Genomic DNA, 22,264 nt, shown 5'->3' on the forward strand with positions numbered 1-22,264 from the left:
CAGCAGGATCATGTACAGATACTGTCATGGGCAGATACATAGAGTCATAGAGATGTACAGCATGGAAACAGACCCTTCAGTCCAACCTGTCTAGGCCGACTAGATATCCCAACCCAATCTCATCCCACCTGCCTGCACCTGGCCCATATCCCTCCAAACTCTTCCTATTCATCTGCTATAAGGACTTTGGTGAAGATGAGGTCAATTAGGTTTCCATCCCAAACTGCCTCTCTCACCATTGAAAATAGGTCCAGTTATGAAGTATGTTCTTCAGGAGGACTAAGCTAACCTGGTCAGCTTTGGTGGTGCCAGACTGCTCTTGGGATAGCTAGTGAAGTCCCTTAACCAGATTACATTCAGTCCCCTTTCTACCCTCAGTATTACTTCTAATGTTGTTGAACATTCAGGTGAGGGTAGATGATGGATGGTCATCTGCAGGAGGTTTCTTTGCCCATTTTGACCTTGTGCCCTGAAACCTCATGGAGTCCAGTGTCAATGTTGAGGCCTCCCATGGCCGGTGCCACCTGACTACATTCCACAGCGGCATCACCTCTGCTGGGTCTGTCCTGCTGACAGGCCAGGATATACCCAGGGATGGAGATAGAAGAACATGGAAAATTGACTTTTGGGTATGATTTGATGAGTATGTCAGATTGTTTGATGAGTTTGTAGGACGGCGCTTCCATTTTGGTGCAAAATATTAGTAAGGACAACTTTATTGAGCATTGTCTGGCATTGTTGTTTTTGGTGCTTGGGTCAGAGCTGGTTGGTTCATACAGTTTATATTCTTCTTGCACTTTGCTGTAACAGTTTAAATTGTTTGATAGCCCACTTGAGAGGGAAATCGGTCTGGGGATTTACTTGTAGCCTGACTGATTCCCTAAAGGGCATTAGTAAAGCTGAGAATAGCTCATTCATAATCTTTGTCGAAAGGCAAAATACTGCAGACACTGGAAATCTGAAACAAGTACAGAACATTCTGGAAAAACTCAGTATAGCTCTACTGGTTAGCTGTGGAAAGAACAGAGAATTAACATTTTGAGTCTGATATGATTCTTCTTTAGAATTGACAGGTGTGGGAAAAAAAGTTCTTATTTAGATTTTTGACAGAGGCAGAGGAGGAGCAAGAGGATGGATGGTGTGGAGGCCCAGTGCAAAAAGGACTTTTAATTGTGGAGAAAAGGTGTAAAGGTGTAAAAGGGAGAGAAGTGGCCCTTCCTACTAAGTTTCGAACATAAACCCTTCATCAGGAGGCTTATGCGCGAAACGTCGAATTCTCTATTCCTGAGATGCTGCCTGGCCTGCTGTGCTTTGACCAGCAACACATTTGCAGCTGTGATCTCCAGCATCTGCAGACCTCATTTTTTACTCTTCCTACTAAGTGTAAAGTAAACAGTCACAAACATGATAAGGTGGTGGGGGAAGGGGAGAGTGGAAGCAAGAACGTAAGAAAAATGAAGAACAGACATTATTTGGTTAGCTTCTAAAGTTATTGAATTCAATATTGTGACCTTTAGGTGTAATAAGGTCTGATGGTGGAATATTGCAACAGGCCCAGGATAGAAATGTTCACATGATAATAAGATGGTTCATTAAAATGGGAAGCAACTGGGAGGTCAGGCTCATTCCTACAGACTGAGATGGGTGTTCTGCAAAGCAGTCACCCAATCTGTATCTGATCTTGCCAATGTAAAAGAGAGTGGGTTGAGTGCAGCTAGCATATTCAACTAGATTGCTGGAAGAGGTATTTGGAGTCTTTTAGACAGAGCAGGGAGGAAATGAATGGGCTGGTGTTACATCTTGTATGGAAGTGTTAGGAGTGATGGAGGGGTGAACCAGGGTTTCTTGATGGGAACAGTCTCTGCAGAATGTTTATAGAGGAATTGGAAGGGGAAGATGTGTTCAGTGACCGCATCCTGCTACAGGTGGTGGAAATGGTGGAGATGATCCTTTGAATGCAGAGAGTGGAAAGTAAGGACATGTGTAACTTCAGAAATGAAGCACAAGGAACTGCTGATGCTGGGACAAAGACAGAGATTGCTGGAAAAACAAAGCAGGTCTGGCACGCTATGTGGAGAAAAAATAGAGTTAACATTTCAAGTCCAGTGATACTTCATCAGAACTGTTCCACTGAATGTCCTCCACATGCATGTTTTAAACAGAATTGATTTACAATTAAAACCTATGATCTAAGCCTGCTTTATATGTTACTATCAGGTGAGGAGGGGAAATTCGCTTCCCTCCTTTTAACACTCTCACTCAGGTGGTCACAATAAATATTCTTTATTTCTTTTCAGCATGCATCTATCATACTTCAATTAAACTAAAATTAATTCAATCAAAATGATGGAGCCAAACTAAAAGGTTTTCTTCAGTGAAAGAAAGGGGAATTTTATGACTCACTTCCCAGAAAAATAATTAAAACTCAACATCAGACACACATGCTAGATTGCAAGCTTGAGGCCAGCTAAGTGTTGTCTTCTGCACCAGTGTTTTAACCCCAGTTGGATTTCAAACAGAGAAATCTACTTAAACCTTTTGGAGTCCACAAATTACTCAGACAATATTGCCTGCCAGCCCAAAAATGAGGCTACACTGTGGGATAATATTTGTATGATTGTGTGAAAGGTCAACAAACTTTTCATCTTTCCCAGATTGTGTGACTATTGTGATAGTCTGTGAAATTCAACATGCCACCATCAGAAATGCCCTTACTGGCAGCTGGTGCCCAGAGCTTCGGAACGCTTGTCTTCACTTTCTGCACAGGAGGTTGTCACATACCAAACAAGTAGTTACTACGATGGCCAAATACTCTCTGTTTATTTTGAAGGGAGGACTGCTGAATCAACATTGCAGACATGCTGTCACTGCCGTCTTTGTAGCCGTGTTCAGACTGTACGATATACGTGGGAAGCCTGGGTTCACTGTTTCACCATAGCACTCAATTTATTCAAAAAAAGATTAAGCTGTTGCAAGGCAACTTTGTTGAAATTATGAAAATAAAGGCAAAGTGAGTGAGTTATAAAAGAGCAAGTGAAGAGCTCTGAGATGTACCTTGTGCTGATGTATGAGCTTAGAGCCTGTCCCTGAGTGAACTGTGGCCTGGCAGCAGCTTTGTGATCATTGTGTCAGTGATCTCCAGAGTGCAGTGCACAAATGCTTTCTAAGTGAATAATATAATTCTTCTTCAGAACTCCAGAAACTATTCAGCTCTGAAGAAGGATCATACCAGACTGAAAACGTTAACCTGCTGAGTTTCTCCAGCATTGTCAGCTGTTTGTTTCAGAATTCCAGCATGCACAATATGTTACTTTTATTTAATGTTTGTATTCCCCCTGCAACTTTGCCAAAATAAATTTGGCTATGTTTCTAAAGTTGGTCTGCTCTACATTTCAAGCAAACAATAGATCATCCATTCCACTTAGACAATTTGCAAATGCTTGTCATGTTTTCTGAAGTTATCTTTGATTTATACCATTCCCCCATTGGATAGGTCACCATAAAATAGCAACAGTGCTTTATTCAACATTTCATAGAAATGCAGTCATAATGGAACTTTCATAACCTGACCATTTGACAGAGTAACATAAGGGCTTGAAGATGTTGGTGATAGCAGGATTTATGGCAAAATCATGTGAGAGGTTTGGTAAGGTGAATGTTGATGTCGGGAGCAACTTGCTTCATCATTTATACATCTGAGGCAGGATTCTTGCTAGACAGTGATGCGTTGCAAACGGAGGGAGAAATTATTGCTTGTTGAACACATTATTAATGATACAAAATGTGGCATTAATATTCAGCTTCCTATCTTACTAAATACATTGAACAAAATAGGCTTTGAGAATGATTGTCATAAAAATCAGAGCAGTACCAGGCAGCTACAGCTCACCACTGGCTGCAAAGAGCTTCCGAGTTGATCACCCCTGAAACAGAATCTCAGGGCCCGGCCTATGGGCCGTGTTTGATTGAGTTGTAGGTGAGCACTTTGGAGAGAATGACCATAATTCAGTTACGTTTAGTTTAGCGATGGAAAGGGATAGGTACGTGCCACAGGTCAAGAGTTATCGATGGGGCAAGGGCAATAATAATGCGATTAAGCAAGAATTAGGATGCATAAAGTGGGGTAGTAAAAAGCAGAGGATGCAGACAATGGAAATGTGGAGCTGGTTTAAGGAACAGATATTGCATGTCCTTGATAGGTTTGTCTCTGTCAGACAGGGAGGTAAGGGAACCATGGTTTACAACAGAAATTGCATCTCTTGTTGCGAAGAAGATGGAGGCTGATGTGTTGATGAGGCAAGATGGTTCAGATGAGGTGATGGAGAGTTACAGATCAGCTAGGAAGGATTTAAAGAGAGAGTTAAGAAGAGCAAGGACATGAGCAGTCTTTAGTAAATAGAATAAAGGAGAACCCTAAAGCTTTCTATAGGTATGTGAGGAATAAAAGGATGATTAGGGTAGGAATAGGGCCAGTCAAAGACAGAAGTGGGAAGTTGAGTGTGGACCCTGTGGAGGTGCTAAATAAACATTTCTCATCGGTGTTCACTGAGGAAAAGGAGAATACTGTTGAGGAGAAGAATGAGGTAGAATGACTAGAAAGGATCGAGGATAGTTACGAACAGGTGTTATCAATTCTAGAAGGTGTGAAAATAGACAAGTCCCCTGGGCTGGATTGGATTTATCCAAGGATTCTCTGGGAAGCTAGGGAGGAGTTAGCATAGTCTTTGGCTTTGATATTTGAGTCATCATTGTCTACAGGTTTGGTGCCAGAAGCCTGGAGGATTGCAAATGTTGTGCCCTTGTTCAAGAAGGGTAGTAGAGATGACCCAGGTAATTTTAGACCAGTGAGCCTTACTTCTGTTGTAGGAAAGGTTTTGGAAAGGGTTATAAGAGATAAGATTTACAATCATCCAGCAAGCAACAATTTGATTTCAGATAGTCAACATGGTTTCGTCAAGAGCAGATCATGTCTCACAAACCCTGTTGAGTTTTTTGAGAAGGTGACCAAGCATGTAGATGGGAGTCGGGCAGTTGACATGGTATACACGGACTTCAGCAAAGCCTTTGATAAGGTTCTGCATAGTGGGCTGTTGGAGAAAATGCAGAGGCATGGAATTGAGGGTGATTTAGCAGTTTGGATTAGAAACTGGCTTTCCGAAAGAATGCAGCTGGTGGTGGTTGATGGAAACTATTCAGCCTGGAGTCTGGTTACTAGTGGTATGTCACAAGGATCTGTTGTGGGACCACTGCTGTTTGTCATTTTTATAAATGACTTAGACGCAGGCATAGGTGGATAGATTAGTAAATTTGCAGATGACACTAAAGTCGGTGGAGTAGTGGACAGTTTGGAAGAATGTTACAGGTTGCAGGGTCTTGGATAAACTGCAGAATTGGGCTGAGAGGTGGCAAATGGAGTTCAATGCAGCTAAATGTGAGATGATGCACTTTGGGAAGAATAACAGGAAGGCAGATTAATGGGTCGATGGAAAGATTCTTGGTAGTGTAGATGTGCAGAGGGATCATGGAGTCCAAGTACATAGATCCCTGAAAGTTACCACCCAGGTGGATAGTGCTGTTAAGAAGGCATACAGTGTGTTAGGTCATTCATAGAGAGATTGAGTTCTGGAGCCACAATATCATGTTGCAGCTATACAAAACGCTAGTGCGGCCAGACTTGGAATATTATGTACAGGTCTGGTCCCCATATTTCGGGAAGGATGTGGAAGCATTGGAAAAGGTGCAGAGGAGATTTACCAGGATGTTGCCTAGTCTGGAGGGAAGGTCTTATGAGGAAAGGCTGAGAGACTTGGGTCTGTTCTCATTGGCAAGAAGAAGGCTAAGAGGGGATTTGATGGAGACATACAAGCTGATCAAAGGATTAAGTAGGGTAGACAATGAAAGTCTTTTTCCTAGGATGGTGACATCAGCTTGTATGAGGAAGATTGAGGGATGATAGATTTCAGAGAGATGTCAGAGGCAGGTTCTTTATGCAGAGAGTGGTAAGGGCGTGGAATGCCTTACCTGCTAATGTAGTCAACTCAGCCACATTAGGGAGATTTAAACAATCCTTAGATAAACACATGGATGATTTTGGGATAGTGTAGGGGGACGAGCTGAGAATAGTTCACAGGTTGGTGCAACATCGAAGGCCAAAGGGCCTGTTCTGCGCTGTATTGTTCTACGTTCTATATGCACCCCACTTCAAAGACATTGGCACCTGACAAGTCCCATCCTCTCACAACCATTATGTCAACATCTCTGGTCCACATACAGGATGCTTCTCCAATTCAACGTAGCATTAGGAACTATCATTTTCACATTGTAATGAAGACACTGTGCTCATGGGCACCCACTCAGCTCATGGACTACACCAGGCTTTTTCTCCGGCTGTACACTTTCTGTCATAGAGCTCACTCACACTGAGCCTCCTGGATGCCCATAGCAGCATTTGCTTTGCACTGTCTTGCCTTTTTGTGCCTTGCCCCTCAACCAGAACTACTTGGTTCACAGCACTGTTGTACTACCCAGCTGTTGAGCACAGACAAAAAATCAGGGCGCTTGTCAACATTCCTCAGTCAAGCCAAGGGAAATGGCCTTTGCTCAGAATTATGGGCTACTTTCCTCCTGGAATGAGAGAGAGGCAGCTGTTCAGAGAGATGGAAGTGAGTGGCACAGCTGTTATTTTTGGTGCAGATGGGGAGGTGTGTTGAGACGGTGAGTAGGCAGTGTAGAGGGCATGCAGGGTTAGTGGTATCAGGGTTTGGTGTGGGGTCGCAGCAAGAGAGGGAAGGTTACACAGGCAATAGTGAGAGTTGTAAATCTTGAGGCTTGGTGGGAGGTGATTTCCAGTAATAGAGTGAGAGATCCCAGATAGAAGATGGTCACACTTACCCTGGCAGATTGGAGAAGGTCATTGACCTACAGTGATGTGCATTTCTCCAGATAGCTGAGGTTGCATTGATCTGGGTGGCAACATCGGATGGATTCAACATGATCTGATGTTGTGGGAGCTTCTGCTGGATCAGGGGAGACATTTTGGGGATAGTGGGGTCCCAAATTTCCTTGTCTGCTATGCCTGGGACAAATGTCAAGAATGGCACAGGCTAGCTCTGGACTTACAGTGCTTATCCAGGTGCTTCACAGGCTTTTAAGGACCACCAGTTAATTCTGGGACACCCAGGCAGCCACAAGTTGTTCTGGGAATGGAGTGTGGTCAAGATGGGGTTAGAATTAAGTGAGAGGGGAACCATTGGTGCAGGGTGGGTAATTAATAAGGTGAATTTGGTAAGAAATGACATAAAACTTGTCAGGCCTCGTGATGCAAAGGCCTCCAAACAATACTTCATCAAAAAAGTCAGGTCCAGCTTATTGTGTCACTTCCTGCAGTGAATTGTGTTTAAGGCAACTTTTCAGTGAGCTATGAACAACTTACAGTGACTGATCTGAAATTATAATAAAGTGAATGGTTCACAAAATTGGTAGCATATTTCTAGAAACACCTAGAGTTATATATCCCTAGAACTTTTGAATTAAAAGTGGTATGTGCTTGTTAATTCTAAGTACTTCAAGACTAAAGTTAATATATTTCAAATCTAAGAAAACAGAAATCAAAGGGATATTTTAATTTTCATTAGAGTTACCACACTGTTACTCACCAAAAAATTAATTTAACAGTATTTTCTCACACCTAACCCCAGGTTACTCCAATGTAAATGTATACTATTCTCTCAAGAGCCAGTTCAGAGAGATATTTCAGCCATACAATGTCTCCAGTTTGGCCCATTCAATCTGGTAAACCTTATTCAATTCAAACTGTTGTCTATTATTTTACTCCATTGTTCAGTGCAAACTGGCACCTTCTGTCTCTCTAACACAAGCTGACAGTTTTCCATTTCTTAGCTCGAGGTGACATTCCATTTGTGCATTCTCACTTAATTAACTACATCACCTTCTCTGCTAAATTTGAGTTAATTCTCTCTCAACTTGATGAAACTGTTACATTCCACTCCTGTCTCATTCTCCCTCTGCTTTCCCTTCTGTATTGCCATCCATTGCCATCTACTTACTCTACCTTCTCCATCCACAGCCTAGCTCCTAACGCAACAGTCATGGTACTTTCCTAATCACAACTTACTGGTATTCCAAATGTTAATGGCAGGATAGTGTCCCCTTCTGCAAAGCTGCAGGCTTTGGAGACCTTGCATTAAGCAGTGAGATCCCATTTCAATGCAATGACAAGTAAACTCAGTTTAGACCAAAATCCAACCCAATCCAAGGGGCCCAATCTGCAGGAGTTCTTGTTCCATATCCTAACAAACTGACTGGCTCACCAGTGCAACATTAACCAGTGAAGGATTAAGGAGGCTCCTTGCTTATTACATTTGCTCAGCAGAAAGAAGAACATTTCTGCAAACGTGTCTAATAAAGTTGTAAACACATTCTTTATATATGTGGTTATGTTTTCTCCACTCAGAGTACAAAGAGGAGGTCATCCACACATGGAAAAGAGATGCAGTAGTTAGGTGGAAATTTATCAGTCTGTCAACATAACTTCAACATTCATCTATATCAATATGGGACAGAACTTCAGTAACACATTAATTCATTTTGTGCCAATGTTTATATAGCCTTATGTCTATGCAAATTCACAATAGCTTCCAAGTATAGCTACAAAGATGAACCCTGCACGTGCTTTTCTATTTGTTCTTTTGGAATGAACCAACAGATGTTGGGTTTTCCAAATGTACAAATATTTAGGTCCATAACTAGAGAGATTAAGCTGCCAGTGAATCATGGTGCCAAGAATACTAGAGTTATGGAGTCAGAGTTAGAGTCATAAGACATTTGTCAACTGAATGATTGTGGCAGGAGAGACGTTCTTTTAAATACTGCATAAATTTGAGTATGATGCTGGAATGTTCAAGCTGTCTGTTGGACTGGCCAGATGGCAGAGCTCAGAGAGGAAATAGAAATCCAGACATTCAGACACAAAATGGGCATCCAGCTGTGATCTGCCTGCCATAATACTGAAGGCAGATAAAGGGGTGACCAGGACTCATTCCTCAATCAGTTGTTAAGCCCTTTGCATGTCCAAATCATGCCTACCTGAGACCACTATGTGAATTTAGCAGGTACCACACTGACCATTTAGGCAAACGTAGTCTATATGCTGGCAACCATCCAACTGTTAAAGGGACCCTTGAGTTGGTCACCAAAAGTTAACTGATACAACAAGTAAATCACTGAATGTGGAGGTGACTGGTGCCAAAGATGGTACAAGTTGCAATTCGCTCCTTCCTTTGTGTCCCATCAGACCCCACCTACCCTCACCTTTGTCTTTTTCCTCTTAATTACTGCCACCTCCTTCACAGGTCTATGCTCTTCATCAATGAGCTAATATTAATAAAAGGTGTCAAGTATCTTGCATACAGCTATGTTACTAGTTAAATAATTGCACTGCATACCAGTCTAAAAGGCATTCACTGCTGATACTATAAAAATTAAACTTTAGTATAAACTATTTCATAATGTAGTCAGGATTTAAATATTTTTGCTTCATTACACTATCTTAGAAATATAACTTAACAGTCAATATTTTGTAGTAGATTGTCTTTACACAATATTATAAATGCTTTTGACTCCTAAAATGACTTAGCAATGTTTTGTGATCACATAAAGTTATCATAGGATCCCTACAGTGTGGAAGCAGGCCATTTGGTCCAACATGTCCACACCAGCCCTCTGAAGAGTATCCCATCCAGACCCATTCCCCTACCCTAATATACTACATCTCTCCTGACTAATGCACCTAACCTACACATCCCTGAACATTATGGGCAATTTAGGATGGCCAATTCACCTAACCTGCACACCTTTGGTTCAAGGGAGGAAACCAGAGCACCCAGAAGGAACCCATGCAGACATGGGGAGAACGTGCAAACTCCAGACAGACAGTTGCCTGAGGCTGAAATCAAAGCCGGGTCCCTGGCACTGTGAGGCAGCAGTGTTAAACACTGAGCCACCAGGCTGCCCCTATATTATATTGTTAAATTAACTTGATCAAGATTTTGCAGTTAGCAGACAATGAGTCTTGCTAATCTTTGATTACACTTACCAATAGAAATTTCCTGGTTAATTGAAAATAGTAGGAATTAGAAAGTCAAAACAATGCGGACCCCACTAGGAAAGCAGAATCTATCTGCAAAGGGCAAGCAGAGGTCCCTCCTTTTAACTGAGTTTGAAAACTTATTTTTCAGACAGAATCTGATGCATGAAGTAAAAATTTAAAAATGTAATTGGATCTAAAATCATGTAGAGAAAGCAAAATAAAGAGAGGAAAAGAAAGATTAGATTAATTAAGAGCAATAAAAGAGACAAAAAAGTTCTTTAAAATCGAATTTAAATGACATATCTAACGATCATTTTTTTAATATGCAGGAATGAACTTCCACACTTGTAAATGTTAATTTTTACTGCTAGAAATACTTTGACGCAATTATGGCTTATTATTACTGCTAAAGGTATGTATATATTGGAGCAGCAGGTTTAGTGATGATGTATCACATACATAACTGCAACTTCACCATTTTCCATGCATTTCACCTGAAGACACTCTACATAATTCTGGTAGAGCAGCAATGTAGTTCAGACAGCAACAATCTAATTTCCATGTTTAACTGTGCATGTGCAGTCACAGTCAGTTGCTGTCTGATTTACACTCTAATCTTGAGAGCTGGTAGTTTTTTCCTACCACAGAACATGGTCAATTATTTTCACAATTGCTACTAAGGCCCATAAAATATGGCGCCTCATAACTATGGAAATAACTGTGAGCTGTAATTTAGCTTAATAGTGCAGCTTAACTGGTATTCTTGCGGGGTTAGTGATGTTCCAAAATAAAAACTGCAAAACATGAATGAAATTTTTAGTGGCATTGGTGAGAAGCCAACTGTGCCAATACATAAGTCGATGCTGTGTGAAGCTATGAGCAATTGCACAATAAAACAATATGAACCACTCCAGCGCCGCAGTGCAGAGTAACAACATCTTTCTGAATGAATGATCCCAATAGCCTAGTATTAAGATTTATCGCAATTGTTAAATCTTAGTATCATTCTTACTTGTTTCCAAAACCAGTTGAAGGATTTAAAATGATTAAATGTACAAGTGAAAACATTAAGGAATCAAAAATGACAGGTTTTATTCAATTTACGTACAGACAATATCAACTATTTTTTTCAGATATCAAGTAGAATAGACATAGTATACATTATAAAGTTAATAAAAACAAAGGTTAATGGCCAAATTGAATAAAACCTGCCATTTTTGATTCCTTAATGTTTTCCCTTGTACTTTAATCATTTTAAATCCTTCAACTGATTTTGGAAACAAGTAGTAATGATACTAAGATTTAACAATTGCAATAAATCTTAATACTTTACAATGAGCTATTGGGATCATTCATTCAGGAAGATGTTGTTACTCTGCATTGCAGTGCTGGAGTTGGATGTGAGCATAGGAGGTACAGTTAGTAAGTTTGCAGGTGACACCAAAATTGTAGGTGTAGTGGACAGCGAAAAAGGTTATCTCAGATTACAACAGGATCTTGACCAGATGGGCCAATGGGCTGAGAAGTGGCAGATGGAGTTTAATTTAGATAAATGTGAAGTGCTGCATTTTGGGAAAGCAAATCTTAGCAGGACTTATACACTTAATGGTAAGGTCCTAGGGAATGTCGCTGAACAAAGAGACTTTGAAGTGCAGGTTCATAGCTCCTTGAAAGTGGAGTCGCAGGTAGATAGGATACTGAAGTAGGCATTTGGTATGCTTTCCTTTATTGGTCAGAGTATTGAGTACAGGAGTTGGGAGGTCATGTTGCAGCTGTACAGGACATTGGTTGGGCCACTGATAGAATACTGCATGCATTTCTGATCTCCTTTCTATCAGAAAGATGTTGTGAAACTTGAAAGGGTTCAGAAAAGATTTACAATGATATTGCCAGGGTTGGAGGATTTGAGCTATTGGGGGAGGTCAAATAGGCTAGGGCTGTTTTCCCTGGAACGTCAGAGGCTGAGGGGTGACCTTATATAGGTTTATAATATCATGAGGGGCATGAATAGGATAAGTAGACAAAGTCTTTTCCCTGGGGTGGGGGAACCCAGAACTAGAAGGCATAGGTTAGGATGAGAAGGGAAATATATAGAAGAGACCTGAAAGGCAACTTTTTCACACAGAGGGTGGTACGTGTGTGGAATGAGCTGCCAGAGGAAGTGGTGGAGGCTAGTACAATTGCAACATTTAAGAGGCATTTGGATAGGTGTATGAATAGGAAGGGTTTGGATGGATATGGGCCAGGTGCTGGCAGGTGGGACTAGATTGGGTTGGGATATCTGGTGTGCATGGACTAGTTGGACCGAAGGGTCTGTTTCCGTGCTGTACATCTCTATGACTCTCTAATTCTAAGGAGCAAAGGAGCTGATGCTTTAACATTTAGAGTCATAGAATCATAGAGATACACAGCATTGCGGGGGAAACAGACCCTTTAGTCCAACTAGTCTGTGCCGACCAAATATCCTAAATTAATCGAGTCCTATTTGCCAGTATATGGTCCCTATCCCTCTAAAGTCTTCCTACTCATAGACCCATCCAAGTCTAAAAGCAAATGCTGGCAAACAGGACTAGATTAATTTAGGATATCTGGTTGGCATGGATGAATTGGACTGAAAGGCCAGTTTCCCTGCTGTATATCTCTATGGCTCTACTAGTCAAAGCGTTAGCTCCTTCGAATATAGACTTATTTCCTTTAAAGGTTGAAATCCTGTCTCTGAGAGCAACTGTGGCTGGTGAGACCAAGACAATTATTTCAATGGGGGAAGCCACTGCTGGTGCACGCTATATATGAACATACAAACAATGAATGGGGAGGCTATTCAGCCTTCAAACCTCCCCCACCATTTGATAAGATTGTGGCTGATTTGTTGAAATCTTAAACCCATACATGCTTCCAACCCATGCACCACATGGTATCTGAAGGGAGGGACCCCATGCAATGAGCTCACAAAAAGATTACCAGTTTTTATCTAATGGTCTCCCTACATGGTGGAGAGTCCATGTGAGTGATGGTTGGCAGAGGGTAGAGACATTTAATTGGCTACTTTAGCACCTCAAAAGTTCTTCTGTGCAAAAGGATTGTTCACGACTTTCCTCATCTCAATGACACGGCAATGGTCAGGTGATGGGCATACCAGTCCTGTTTTCTCATCTGATTTTCCATGGGAAAACATCTCAGAAAATTTCACACAGTTACTTACTTTGAGGAACTGTGGCTGTTGGTATATGGGGAATCTACATAAAAGCAATAATGGCTGATTCTATATTTAAACTACTGCACGTCAGAGACATACAATTCCACAGTGGGAAGAAATGAATACATTATTACTGTTGGAATTCCATGTGGTGCTTCTGAACTGATACAGGTCACAGGTGACCAACTTGATCCAACAAGACAACTTTAATGTACAATTTTAAATCTGATAATGCTGCTGCAGGTTTCTGTAAATCTGCTTTTGAACTTAAACTGCTGTCAGTCAGGTTTCCTCTGTGTTCCTGCCAACTTAACTGAGGTGAAGACTTGATGGATTCACATGGTAGCTGGTTCGATATGTACCTCCTGGACCCACATGTCTGCCTGAGCATGACTGGGTCCCACCCAATACCACCTTCATCTGAGGCCTCTGATCCACCACCCTCCCATCAAAATGCCTCCTCCCCTGCTCAGGTCTCGGTCTGTCCTCTGATACTGGCTGCTCCCTCTACTGAAGCTCCTTGAACACCCATTTTCCATACACCTACCATGAACTGAACTGCTACTATACACAGCGATCAACTCCCTGCCTAACTAGAAGCCCATTTGTCAATTGCGTGTATGTGTGTGGAACTGACCACTGACTCTGCTAAAACTCCACAGTGTAGGGGGAGGCCCAAACTATGGTTTTGCCCTGAGTTTCTAATTAATCTGCTCCAACCAGTCCAGTAGAAACTCAAGTGGAGGTAAATTCTTCCCACTGTCCTGCACATGGAAAGTTATCCTTTAACCAAAGACACAGAAACAGATGAATTGGTCAGCTATTTATCTGTTGTTTGTGCGAGCATGCTGACCACAAATTGACTACCACATTTCCTACATATCATTGACATGCACTATTTAAAAAAGACCATTGGCTGCATCATTTGGGACATGCCCGCAGTATAAAAGGAGACTATGTAAATGCAATAGCCACAGTCAAATCTTTAAACTTGTCAATGGGTTTGACTCTGTAAGCATCTTTCCAATGCTGTAAAGGGTGTTTTTAGTCTGATGCAGGTTCAATAGTGATCATAACACTTCTGACCTGTGCTAACTGTGAGACATATCTCTATAATCTGTCAAACAAAGCTCCAACCTTCTGTAATCATATCAAGAAAGTTGCTTGTGGCTAATATGGATGATGTTCAGGGACAATTGGTGACCTGAAAGCGCCTTCATTTCCATGTTGAGTTTTCTCAATGTCTAACTTGTTTGGCATGTTTGATATAAGAGAAAACCAAGGGGGAGTAGGGCCAATAAGCAATAATCCCATTTAATTGGCAGCACATCGCTGCCAAGCGAGAATCTTGCTACACAAATCATCAAAAGGATAAAAGATGGAGCAAGATACTCCCAATGTAGAGCTGGACCTCACAGGACTTCTCATGTGATTCTACATCAAATCACACCATTAGTCATGTCATTGAGCTCCATAAGATTCCACCAATGAAGACAAAGCTTTTTGTCTTGCATTCATCAGGAGTCAAATGCAAAAAAACTTGGAAAGCTGTTATATAAATTATTTCCTTTCTAAGTTGGTTTTCTTGAACTTCATTCCTGATGACTGTAAGACACAAAGCTGCAAATTCACAACAGACATTATTTTTCTAAATCTGAGGGTGAGCATGTTATGTGGCACCAAACACACTGGCTTCACTGTCGAGACAATTCAGCCTATCACCCATCTATCAATTCATTAAGAACTGACAGGCAGCACATAGGTGAATATTTTGCCCAATTATGTGCCTTAGCATTGGCATGCTGGGTTGCTAGCAGCTGCTGACAATTGGACCAAATAAGTTTTGTTCTATGGTTCTTCACTTATACAACGTTTGCAGAACAACTTCCAATAATGTCATGTTTTCGTCATCACCAACTTCTACAGGATAATAACCTGGAGAAAGTGAGGACTGCAGATGCTGGAGATCAGAGCTGAAAAAAATGTGTTGCTGGAAAAGCGCAGCAGGTCAAGCAGCATCAAAGGAGCAGGAGAATGTTCCTGAAGAAGGACTTATGCCCGAAACGTCGATTCTTCTGCTCCTTTGATGCTGCCTGACCTGCTGCACTTTTCCAGCAAAACATTTTTCAGGATAATAACCTGGTCAAACTTTCACAACTCTCTGGAAATCAAACCCCTGCTGTCATTACAAGTGCGAAAATCTGATCAAATGTATACTTCCTAATTCAGGTTACAATTACATGCACACAGGATTGTTTCAGAAGGAAGAGAATCACTATTTATCGCAATCAAATAGTTTTAACACCAATGGCGAAAGGCAACATGAATCTTCATCTCTTTCTAAAATTCACATACGAAAAAGACACACAAAATTAGAAAACACGATACAATATGATGGGTGGGGAGGAAACAAAAACTCCAGGGCAGTACGGTTCTGGCGCCAGTCAGGATTATAAGTATCCATGAATCATTTTCCTGTTCAGTACAAAGACATCATTAATGTTTTACTTTAACCTGGGTTTGTCAGTAAAATAAATTGAAGACCTAGGACTTAGTAAGATTACATGTTTTCACATCATTGAAAACTCCAGGAATAGTGGGGCTTGTTTTCCAATGCACTACTCCAGCAAGTCATGACAATACCTCTTTGGTTTTTTAGTGGTTATCAGTTATTGTGAGGGGGTGGATATAGAAATAGGGAGGTTTACTTCAGTTATACAGGGCATTGATAAGACCACATTTGGAGTACTGTGTATCTTGGTCTCCCTATTTGAGGAAGGATGTAAATGCACTGGAGAGTGACAGACTAGGCTTGTATCCTTTGGAACAAAGCCAGAAATTGCTGGAGAAACTCAGCAGATCTGGTAACATCTGTGGAGAGAAAGCAGTTTCGGGTCCAGTGATCCTTCTTCAGAATGGTAACTGTAAGAGGAACTTTGATTGAAACACATAAAGTCTTGATGGGACCTGACGTAGTGGATATGGAGAATATAGAACTAAGGGTTACTGTTTTAAAAAAAGGGTCACGCATTTAAGACAGGGATGGGAGAATTTTTTTTCTCATTTTTTAAGAGACTTTGAAACTCTCCTCCTCAAAAGATGGTGGAGGCAGCATTTTTGAACATTGTTATGCAAAGAGTTGAAAGGTCATTGAGGGTAGGAAGGAAGGTGGAGTTGAAATTAAAATCAGATTAGCTGTGATTTTATTGAATGGTGAAGAATACTGTAAAAGCCAAGTAGCCTACTCTTGTTCCTAATTCATGTGCTCTTGTGGATGGCACGGTGGCACGGTGGTTAGCACTGCTGCCTCACAGCGCCAGAGATCCGCGTTCAATTCCCGCCTCAGGCGACTCTCTGTGTGGAATTTGCACATTCTCCCTGTGTCTGCGTGGGTTTCCTCCCACAGTCCAAAAAATGTGCAGGTTAGGTGATTTGGCCATGCTAAATTGCCCATAATGTTAAGTGTAGGGGGGTGAGTGTGCTTCAGCGAGTCAGTGTGGGCTGAAGGGCCTGTTTCCACACTGTAAGTAATCTAAAAATTGTGTTTGGCTAAGCCGTGATATTAAGTTAACCAGTTCATTTTAGCCATGTACAGAGCTACAAAAAATGCATCGGAGGCTAAATTGAGGCTTTGTAAAGCATAAATGATGATAAGTGCAATCAATCATTACCAAGTATTCCTACTGCACCACTTGCTTTATCAGCCATTGCACTATTTGTTTACTCCACTGTAAATTAACATGCATTTTGCTCACAGTAAGGTATCATTACCTATTGTGACAATGCTTAAACTATCCCTTGTAGTGATGAAGACATTAAGAATCTTCAAGGGGATTAAGTGAGGGGTGCAAAAACTTGGCAGATAGAGTTCAATGTAGAAAAGTGTGACATCATGTACTTTATAGGAAGAATCAAAAGGCAGGTTATTATTTAAATAGAAAGAGATTCCAATAAATTGCAGCACAGGGGGATCTGGATGTTTTTGCATATGAAACACAACATCTTAGCATACAGGTGCAGCAAATAAATCAAAAGGCAAATGGAATTTTGACCTTTATTGCTGTGGGGTTAAGAGTTTAAAAATAGAAAGTCTTGCTACAATTGTACAGGGTGTTGGTGAGGTTAAATTTGGTATACTGCATACAATTTTGGTCCTTGTGTTTAAAAGGGATATATTAGAGACAGTTCAAAAGAGATTCATTAGACTGATTCCTGGGGTGAAAGGTTGACTTAGCAAGAATAGCTAACTAACTTAAGCCTTTGTTCAGTAGAGTTTAGAACAATTAGGGATGATCTTATTGAAACATACAACATTTTTAGAGAGCTCGACAGGGTAGATGTTGAGGAGATGTTTCCATTAGTGGGGGAGTCTTGAAATGGGTGACACTTATTTAAAATTAAGACATGAGGCAATTTCTTCTCTCAGAGACTCGTGAAAGTCTGGAATTCTCTACCCAGAGAATTGTGGAGGACTAATCTCTAAAGGTATCTAGAGAGGAGGTAGATAGATTCTTGAACTATCAGAAAGTTGAGGACTATGAGGAGTGTGACAGGCATCTATCTGCCTTGAAAATATTCAAGGAATTTGTTTCCATCAGCTTTTCAGGAAGAGAGTTGCACAGACACATGACCATCTGAGAGAAATAAAATCACCTCATCTCTCTCTTAATTAGGTGACCATGACTTTTGAACAGTGACCTCTAGTTTAAGATTCCTTCATAGAGTAAACATCCTCACCACATCCACCCTGTTAAGACTCTTCAGGATCTTTTATGTTTCAATCAAGCTATCTCTTACTTTTATAAACTGCAGCAGAGACAAGCTTAGCCTGGCCAACCTTTCCCCTCAGTCAAATTCTCTCATTCCAGGTATCAATCTAGTAATTCTTCTCTGAACTACCTCCAATACATTTACATATTTCCTTAAACAAGGTGACCAATACTATTCACAGTAGTGAAGATGAGGCCTGTAAGTTGAAGCATAACCTCCCTACTTTTGTGATCTATTAGCTTCACAATAAATGATAACATTGTCTTAACTTTCTTAATTACTTATGGTACCTACATACAACTTTTGTGATTCATGTATGATGTCACCCAGATCCCTCTGCAATCTCTCATCATTTAGACAATAAGTTTCTATTTTCACAGTGATGATATCATGAGCATATTGCTTAAAGGTATATTGACCTGCCAACTGTGAGATATAGAGAACATAAATTGTGTGATTTACTAAACCAAGCAGATAAATGTGATTGAAGAGATTCTATATCTTTCACTGAAAGAAGGCAAACACATTTTGCACATAGCAAGGTTCCACAAACAGCAATAAGATCCTGGCAAAATAATCTGATTTATTGATGAAGCTTGAGAGCTGAGGCTTGCTCAGGAACTTTTGGATGCCCTCCTCCTGCTTCCCTGTGAACAGAATCTTTGACAGAGCAGCTAGGGTCTCAATTTAATAATTCCCCAAGGACTGGCACCACCGACAACACAGTACTCTTTCACTCCAGGATTGGAGAGCCAGCCTGGATGATATACTGAAGTCGCTGGAGCAGTACTTGGGCCCATGACTTCTGGATGCGAAGATACAAGTAGTACTGTCTGAGCCGATCTCCCTTAAATGAAAAGAATGACTTCATCTGTTTAAGAAGATTACAATTCAGTTCAATGGAAATATTCAGTAGTTATTTGGTAACTACTTTTCTGTCAGATGGGAAGGCTGCAACCCTGGAATCAATGACACAGCAAGCCAGGCAGCATCAGGAGGTGGAGAAGTCAATGTTTCGGGAATGGGGATGGGGCTAAGGGAAGCTGCAGATAAAGGCAGTGGGGGAGGGTTTTGGATGGGGAGAAGGCAAAGTGGTGATGTTGTGATAGGTGATCACAAGTAGAGGTCTGGCCAGGGTTACACCCGAAACGTTGACTTCTCCACCTTCTGATGCTGCCTGGCCTGCTGTGTTCTTCCAGCCTCTTGCCTGTCTACGTTGGATTCCAGTATCTGCATTTTTTTTTGTCTCTAACTTTAGAAAGAATGACATCGTCAGTGAAAGAACAGTCTTTGGATGGCTAAGCCACTGATGGAGGCTGCACAGATAAAGGCTAAGGCATCCTTCTCCATGAGATTTTGGTACAATTGAATAACATGGTTACACTGTTATCATGATGTGACATTTCCATGCTGTTTGGAAACTATGCATCCAGTTCAGCACTTGCAGAAACACCAAAAGTGGACTAGTATCTAAATGAAGCATCCAGCCATATAGTCATTCTCTGCATTTCTCTGCATTATTCTCCGGTCTAACATTAAATACTTATAATACAAAATTCCACTCCTGCCTAATTCCAATAAAAGATTAGACATATTCTGCGTTTCGTCTATTTATACAGCAGGAGGAATTTCACTTCTGTGGAAGAGAGAGAAGATTGATGGCATCTAATTTCAAATATCATTATCCCCACAATCAGTTACACGGATATTTGCAGCATGTTAGTGATTAAAATCAATACATCTGTCACATTGGACAGAAGGTAGGTCATAACAATATTATTTTTTCTGAAACTCATTAAAATAAATCTGAGGGAGAGACTGGACATTGACAGGTCACTTTACAACCATGTTCCCAGACCCCTGCTTTTCCTTTATTGATCTGAGTCAATTGAAAAAAATGGTGAAAATAGCAAGTCAACCTAAAATGAACATTTATAAAGTGTGGGTGTCTTACAGTGTTACAGCAGGTAAATGTTCTGCACAATATGATAAACAGGTATACAGACGAAGAAGCTGACGTAAGAAGAACAATCAGTATTTTTCTGCAGTCTGAATATTTTACAGGTGGGAGCCAGGAGCCAGAGACGTATTGTAGTGTTGTACTACATATAATCGTACAAACAACAATCAACTAAAATAAGGGTTCACCTGGAAAGGATCCTGTGTCAGTCTCATAGGTCCAAAGTGTACTTCTGTAGCTGCAACCTGCTGGAAGAAAAACAATACTCTCATTAGCTTGTGCAGCTGAGAAGTAATAGGGATATGCCAGCAAAACATTTGGAAGTGTAATTTTTAATTTTATTGGAAATTAATAAAAATGATACATTTTATATTTTGTCTTGGTTTACAATCAATTAGATTGTCAACAATTAGCATGTTATTTCAGATTTGCATATTTATTAATGCAACATTTAAACACCTGCAATATCTTCTGTTATTAAAAGACACACTTCAGTCTCTCGTGTTCCCAGTGCAGTTTGCCGTGAACACATATTGTGAACATGAAGAACGATGTTTCAGCTTTCATTTTAATGGCTGCAAAATTGTAGTGAGGGAGCACATACTCCTAGCACATGAATCTCTGCACTTAAAACAGTTTCTTATTACCATCAACTCGATTACCTTCATGGCACATCTTCATAACAAAAACAGGTGGGAACTACAAGGACTGCAGTGTTTTGTGGAAGTGAAGAACAATACCATAATTTTATAATTTACTCGTCATTCTTTGAAGAAAAAAATGTTATGGAATAAAAATAAAAAATCTATACCAGACACACTTCAACAAGAACTATTTTACTTTTAAGTACAAAATGTAAGAAAACTAAATATTTAAACTTTTGCTTTTGCAGCTCGATAACACGTGCCTAAAAAAAAGTCTTATCTACTTGTTGTGTTTTGATAACATAAATCAATCTCAAAAAAGTGAAAATGGCTTTCATGATTGTAACTAAGACACAGTCCTAATTTAAGGTCAATTGTACTTTAACATTGATGACAAACATGGAGACAGTATTGAACTACATAAATTCCAGATTATACTTTATATCACCAAACTTCTTTAAAAACTGGAACAGCCATTTGAAAATCATAGGTGGCTGTACACAATAGTTTCAAGTTGATTTGTGATTTTATTTATAACTGGACCCTCTCAGTGGCTGGGGAAGAACTTAAGGGCGGCACGGTGGCACAGTGGTTAGCACTGCTGCCTCACAGCACCAGAGACCCGGGTTCAATTCCCGACTCAGGCGACTGACTGTGTGGAGTTTGCACATTCTCCCCGTGCCTGCGTGGGTTTCCTCCGGGTGCTCCGGTTTCCTCCCACATTCCAAAGATGTGCGATTCAGGTGAATTGGCCATGCTAAATTGCCCATAGTGTTAGGTAAGGGGTATGGGTGGGTTGCGCTTCGGCGGGTCGGTGTGGACTTGTTGGGCCGAATGGCCTGTTTCCACACTGTAAGTAATCTAAAAACTGTACAGACTCGCCATTGAAAGACGATATAGTAATTTCCAACAATTCCACCTGGACACTAGCCCTGAGCAGAGAAAATCAGCCACCTTTCACAGAATCTTCCCATTCCATTTAGTTCAACAAAATGAAAATCAGCCATTTCCTAAAAAGAACATGGGACCACATCTGTACTGTCTGTTGGTTGGTTGCTTGATGTACTCTGGCTCAGATCGGATGAGCTGGAGTCTGAGCTTTGAACACTGCAACACATTAGAGAGAGGGAGAGTTACCTAGTAGATGCTGTATTTCATGAGGTAATTATACACTCGTTAGATTTGCTACCTCAAACTCAGTCAGTGGTCAGGGACAGTGGGGTGTAACCACCAGCGAGGCAGCCAGAGGAACTCAGGAGGTCGTGCTGAAGGAGCTTCAGACCCTGAGCTTGTTTAACAAGTTTGAAATTCTTGCTCCTTGTGTGGATGAGAGTGGGGGCTGTAGGGAGGATGAGAAAACTGACCATAGCACAGCATAACAACAAAAGAAAAAGGACACAGTATGTTAAAGATTGGTGGGAAGCCTTTAAAATCCAGCAGAGGACTGCTGAACAAAGCAATAATGGTGGAAGAAGATTAAAAATGAGGGTAATCTAGCTAGTGATATCAAAGAAAATTGCAAGTGCTTTATAGATTTTTAAAATTTAAAGAGAAAGGAAAGAGTGAACATTGGATTGCTGCAACAT

At 40.8% G+C, this 22,264-nt stretch overlaps 1 protein-coding gene across 4 annotated transcripts in view; it reads right to left on the bottom strand.

Annotated features, from left to right (window-relative positions):
- Positions 1-22,264, bottom strand: part of pde8b (phosphodiesterase 8B) — a 259,858-nt gene that overhangs the window by 89,793 nt on the left and 147,801 nt on the right. Inside the window, exons 9-10 of one of the 4 annotated variants that reach the window (XM_060843655.1) lie at positions 21,707-21,716; positions 20,223-20,282 (exon numbers count right to left, since the gene is read on the bottom strand). The exons of 1 other annotated variant lie outside the window; for it this stretch is intronic. In XM_060843655.1, the coding sequence (XP_060699638.1) occupies positions 20,223-20,282; positions 21,707-21,716 (70 nt within the window). The remainder of the gene's footprint in view (positions 1-20,222; positions 20,283-21,706; positions 21,717-22,264) is intronic. 2 more of the 4 variants (XM_060843637.1, XM_060843646.1) reach the window with 2 other exon arrangements.

The sequence above is a fragment of the Hemiscyllium ocellatum genome, chromosome 2, assembly GCF_020745735.1.
Source record: "Hemiscyllium ocellatum isolate sHemOce1 chromosome 2, sHemOce1.pat.X.cur, whole genome shotgun sequence".
In the NCBI taxonomy this organism is placed as follows: Eukaryota; Metazoa; Chordata; class Chondrichthyes; order Orectolobiformes; family Hemiscylliidae; genus Hemiscyllium; species Hemiscyllium ocellatum.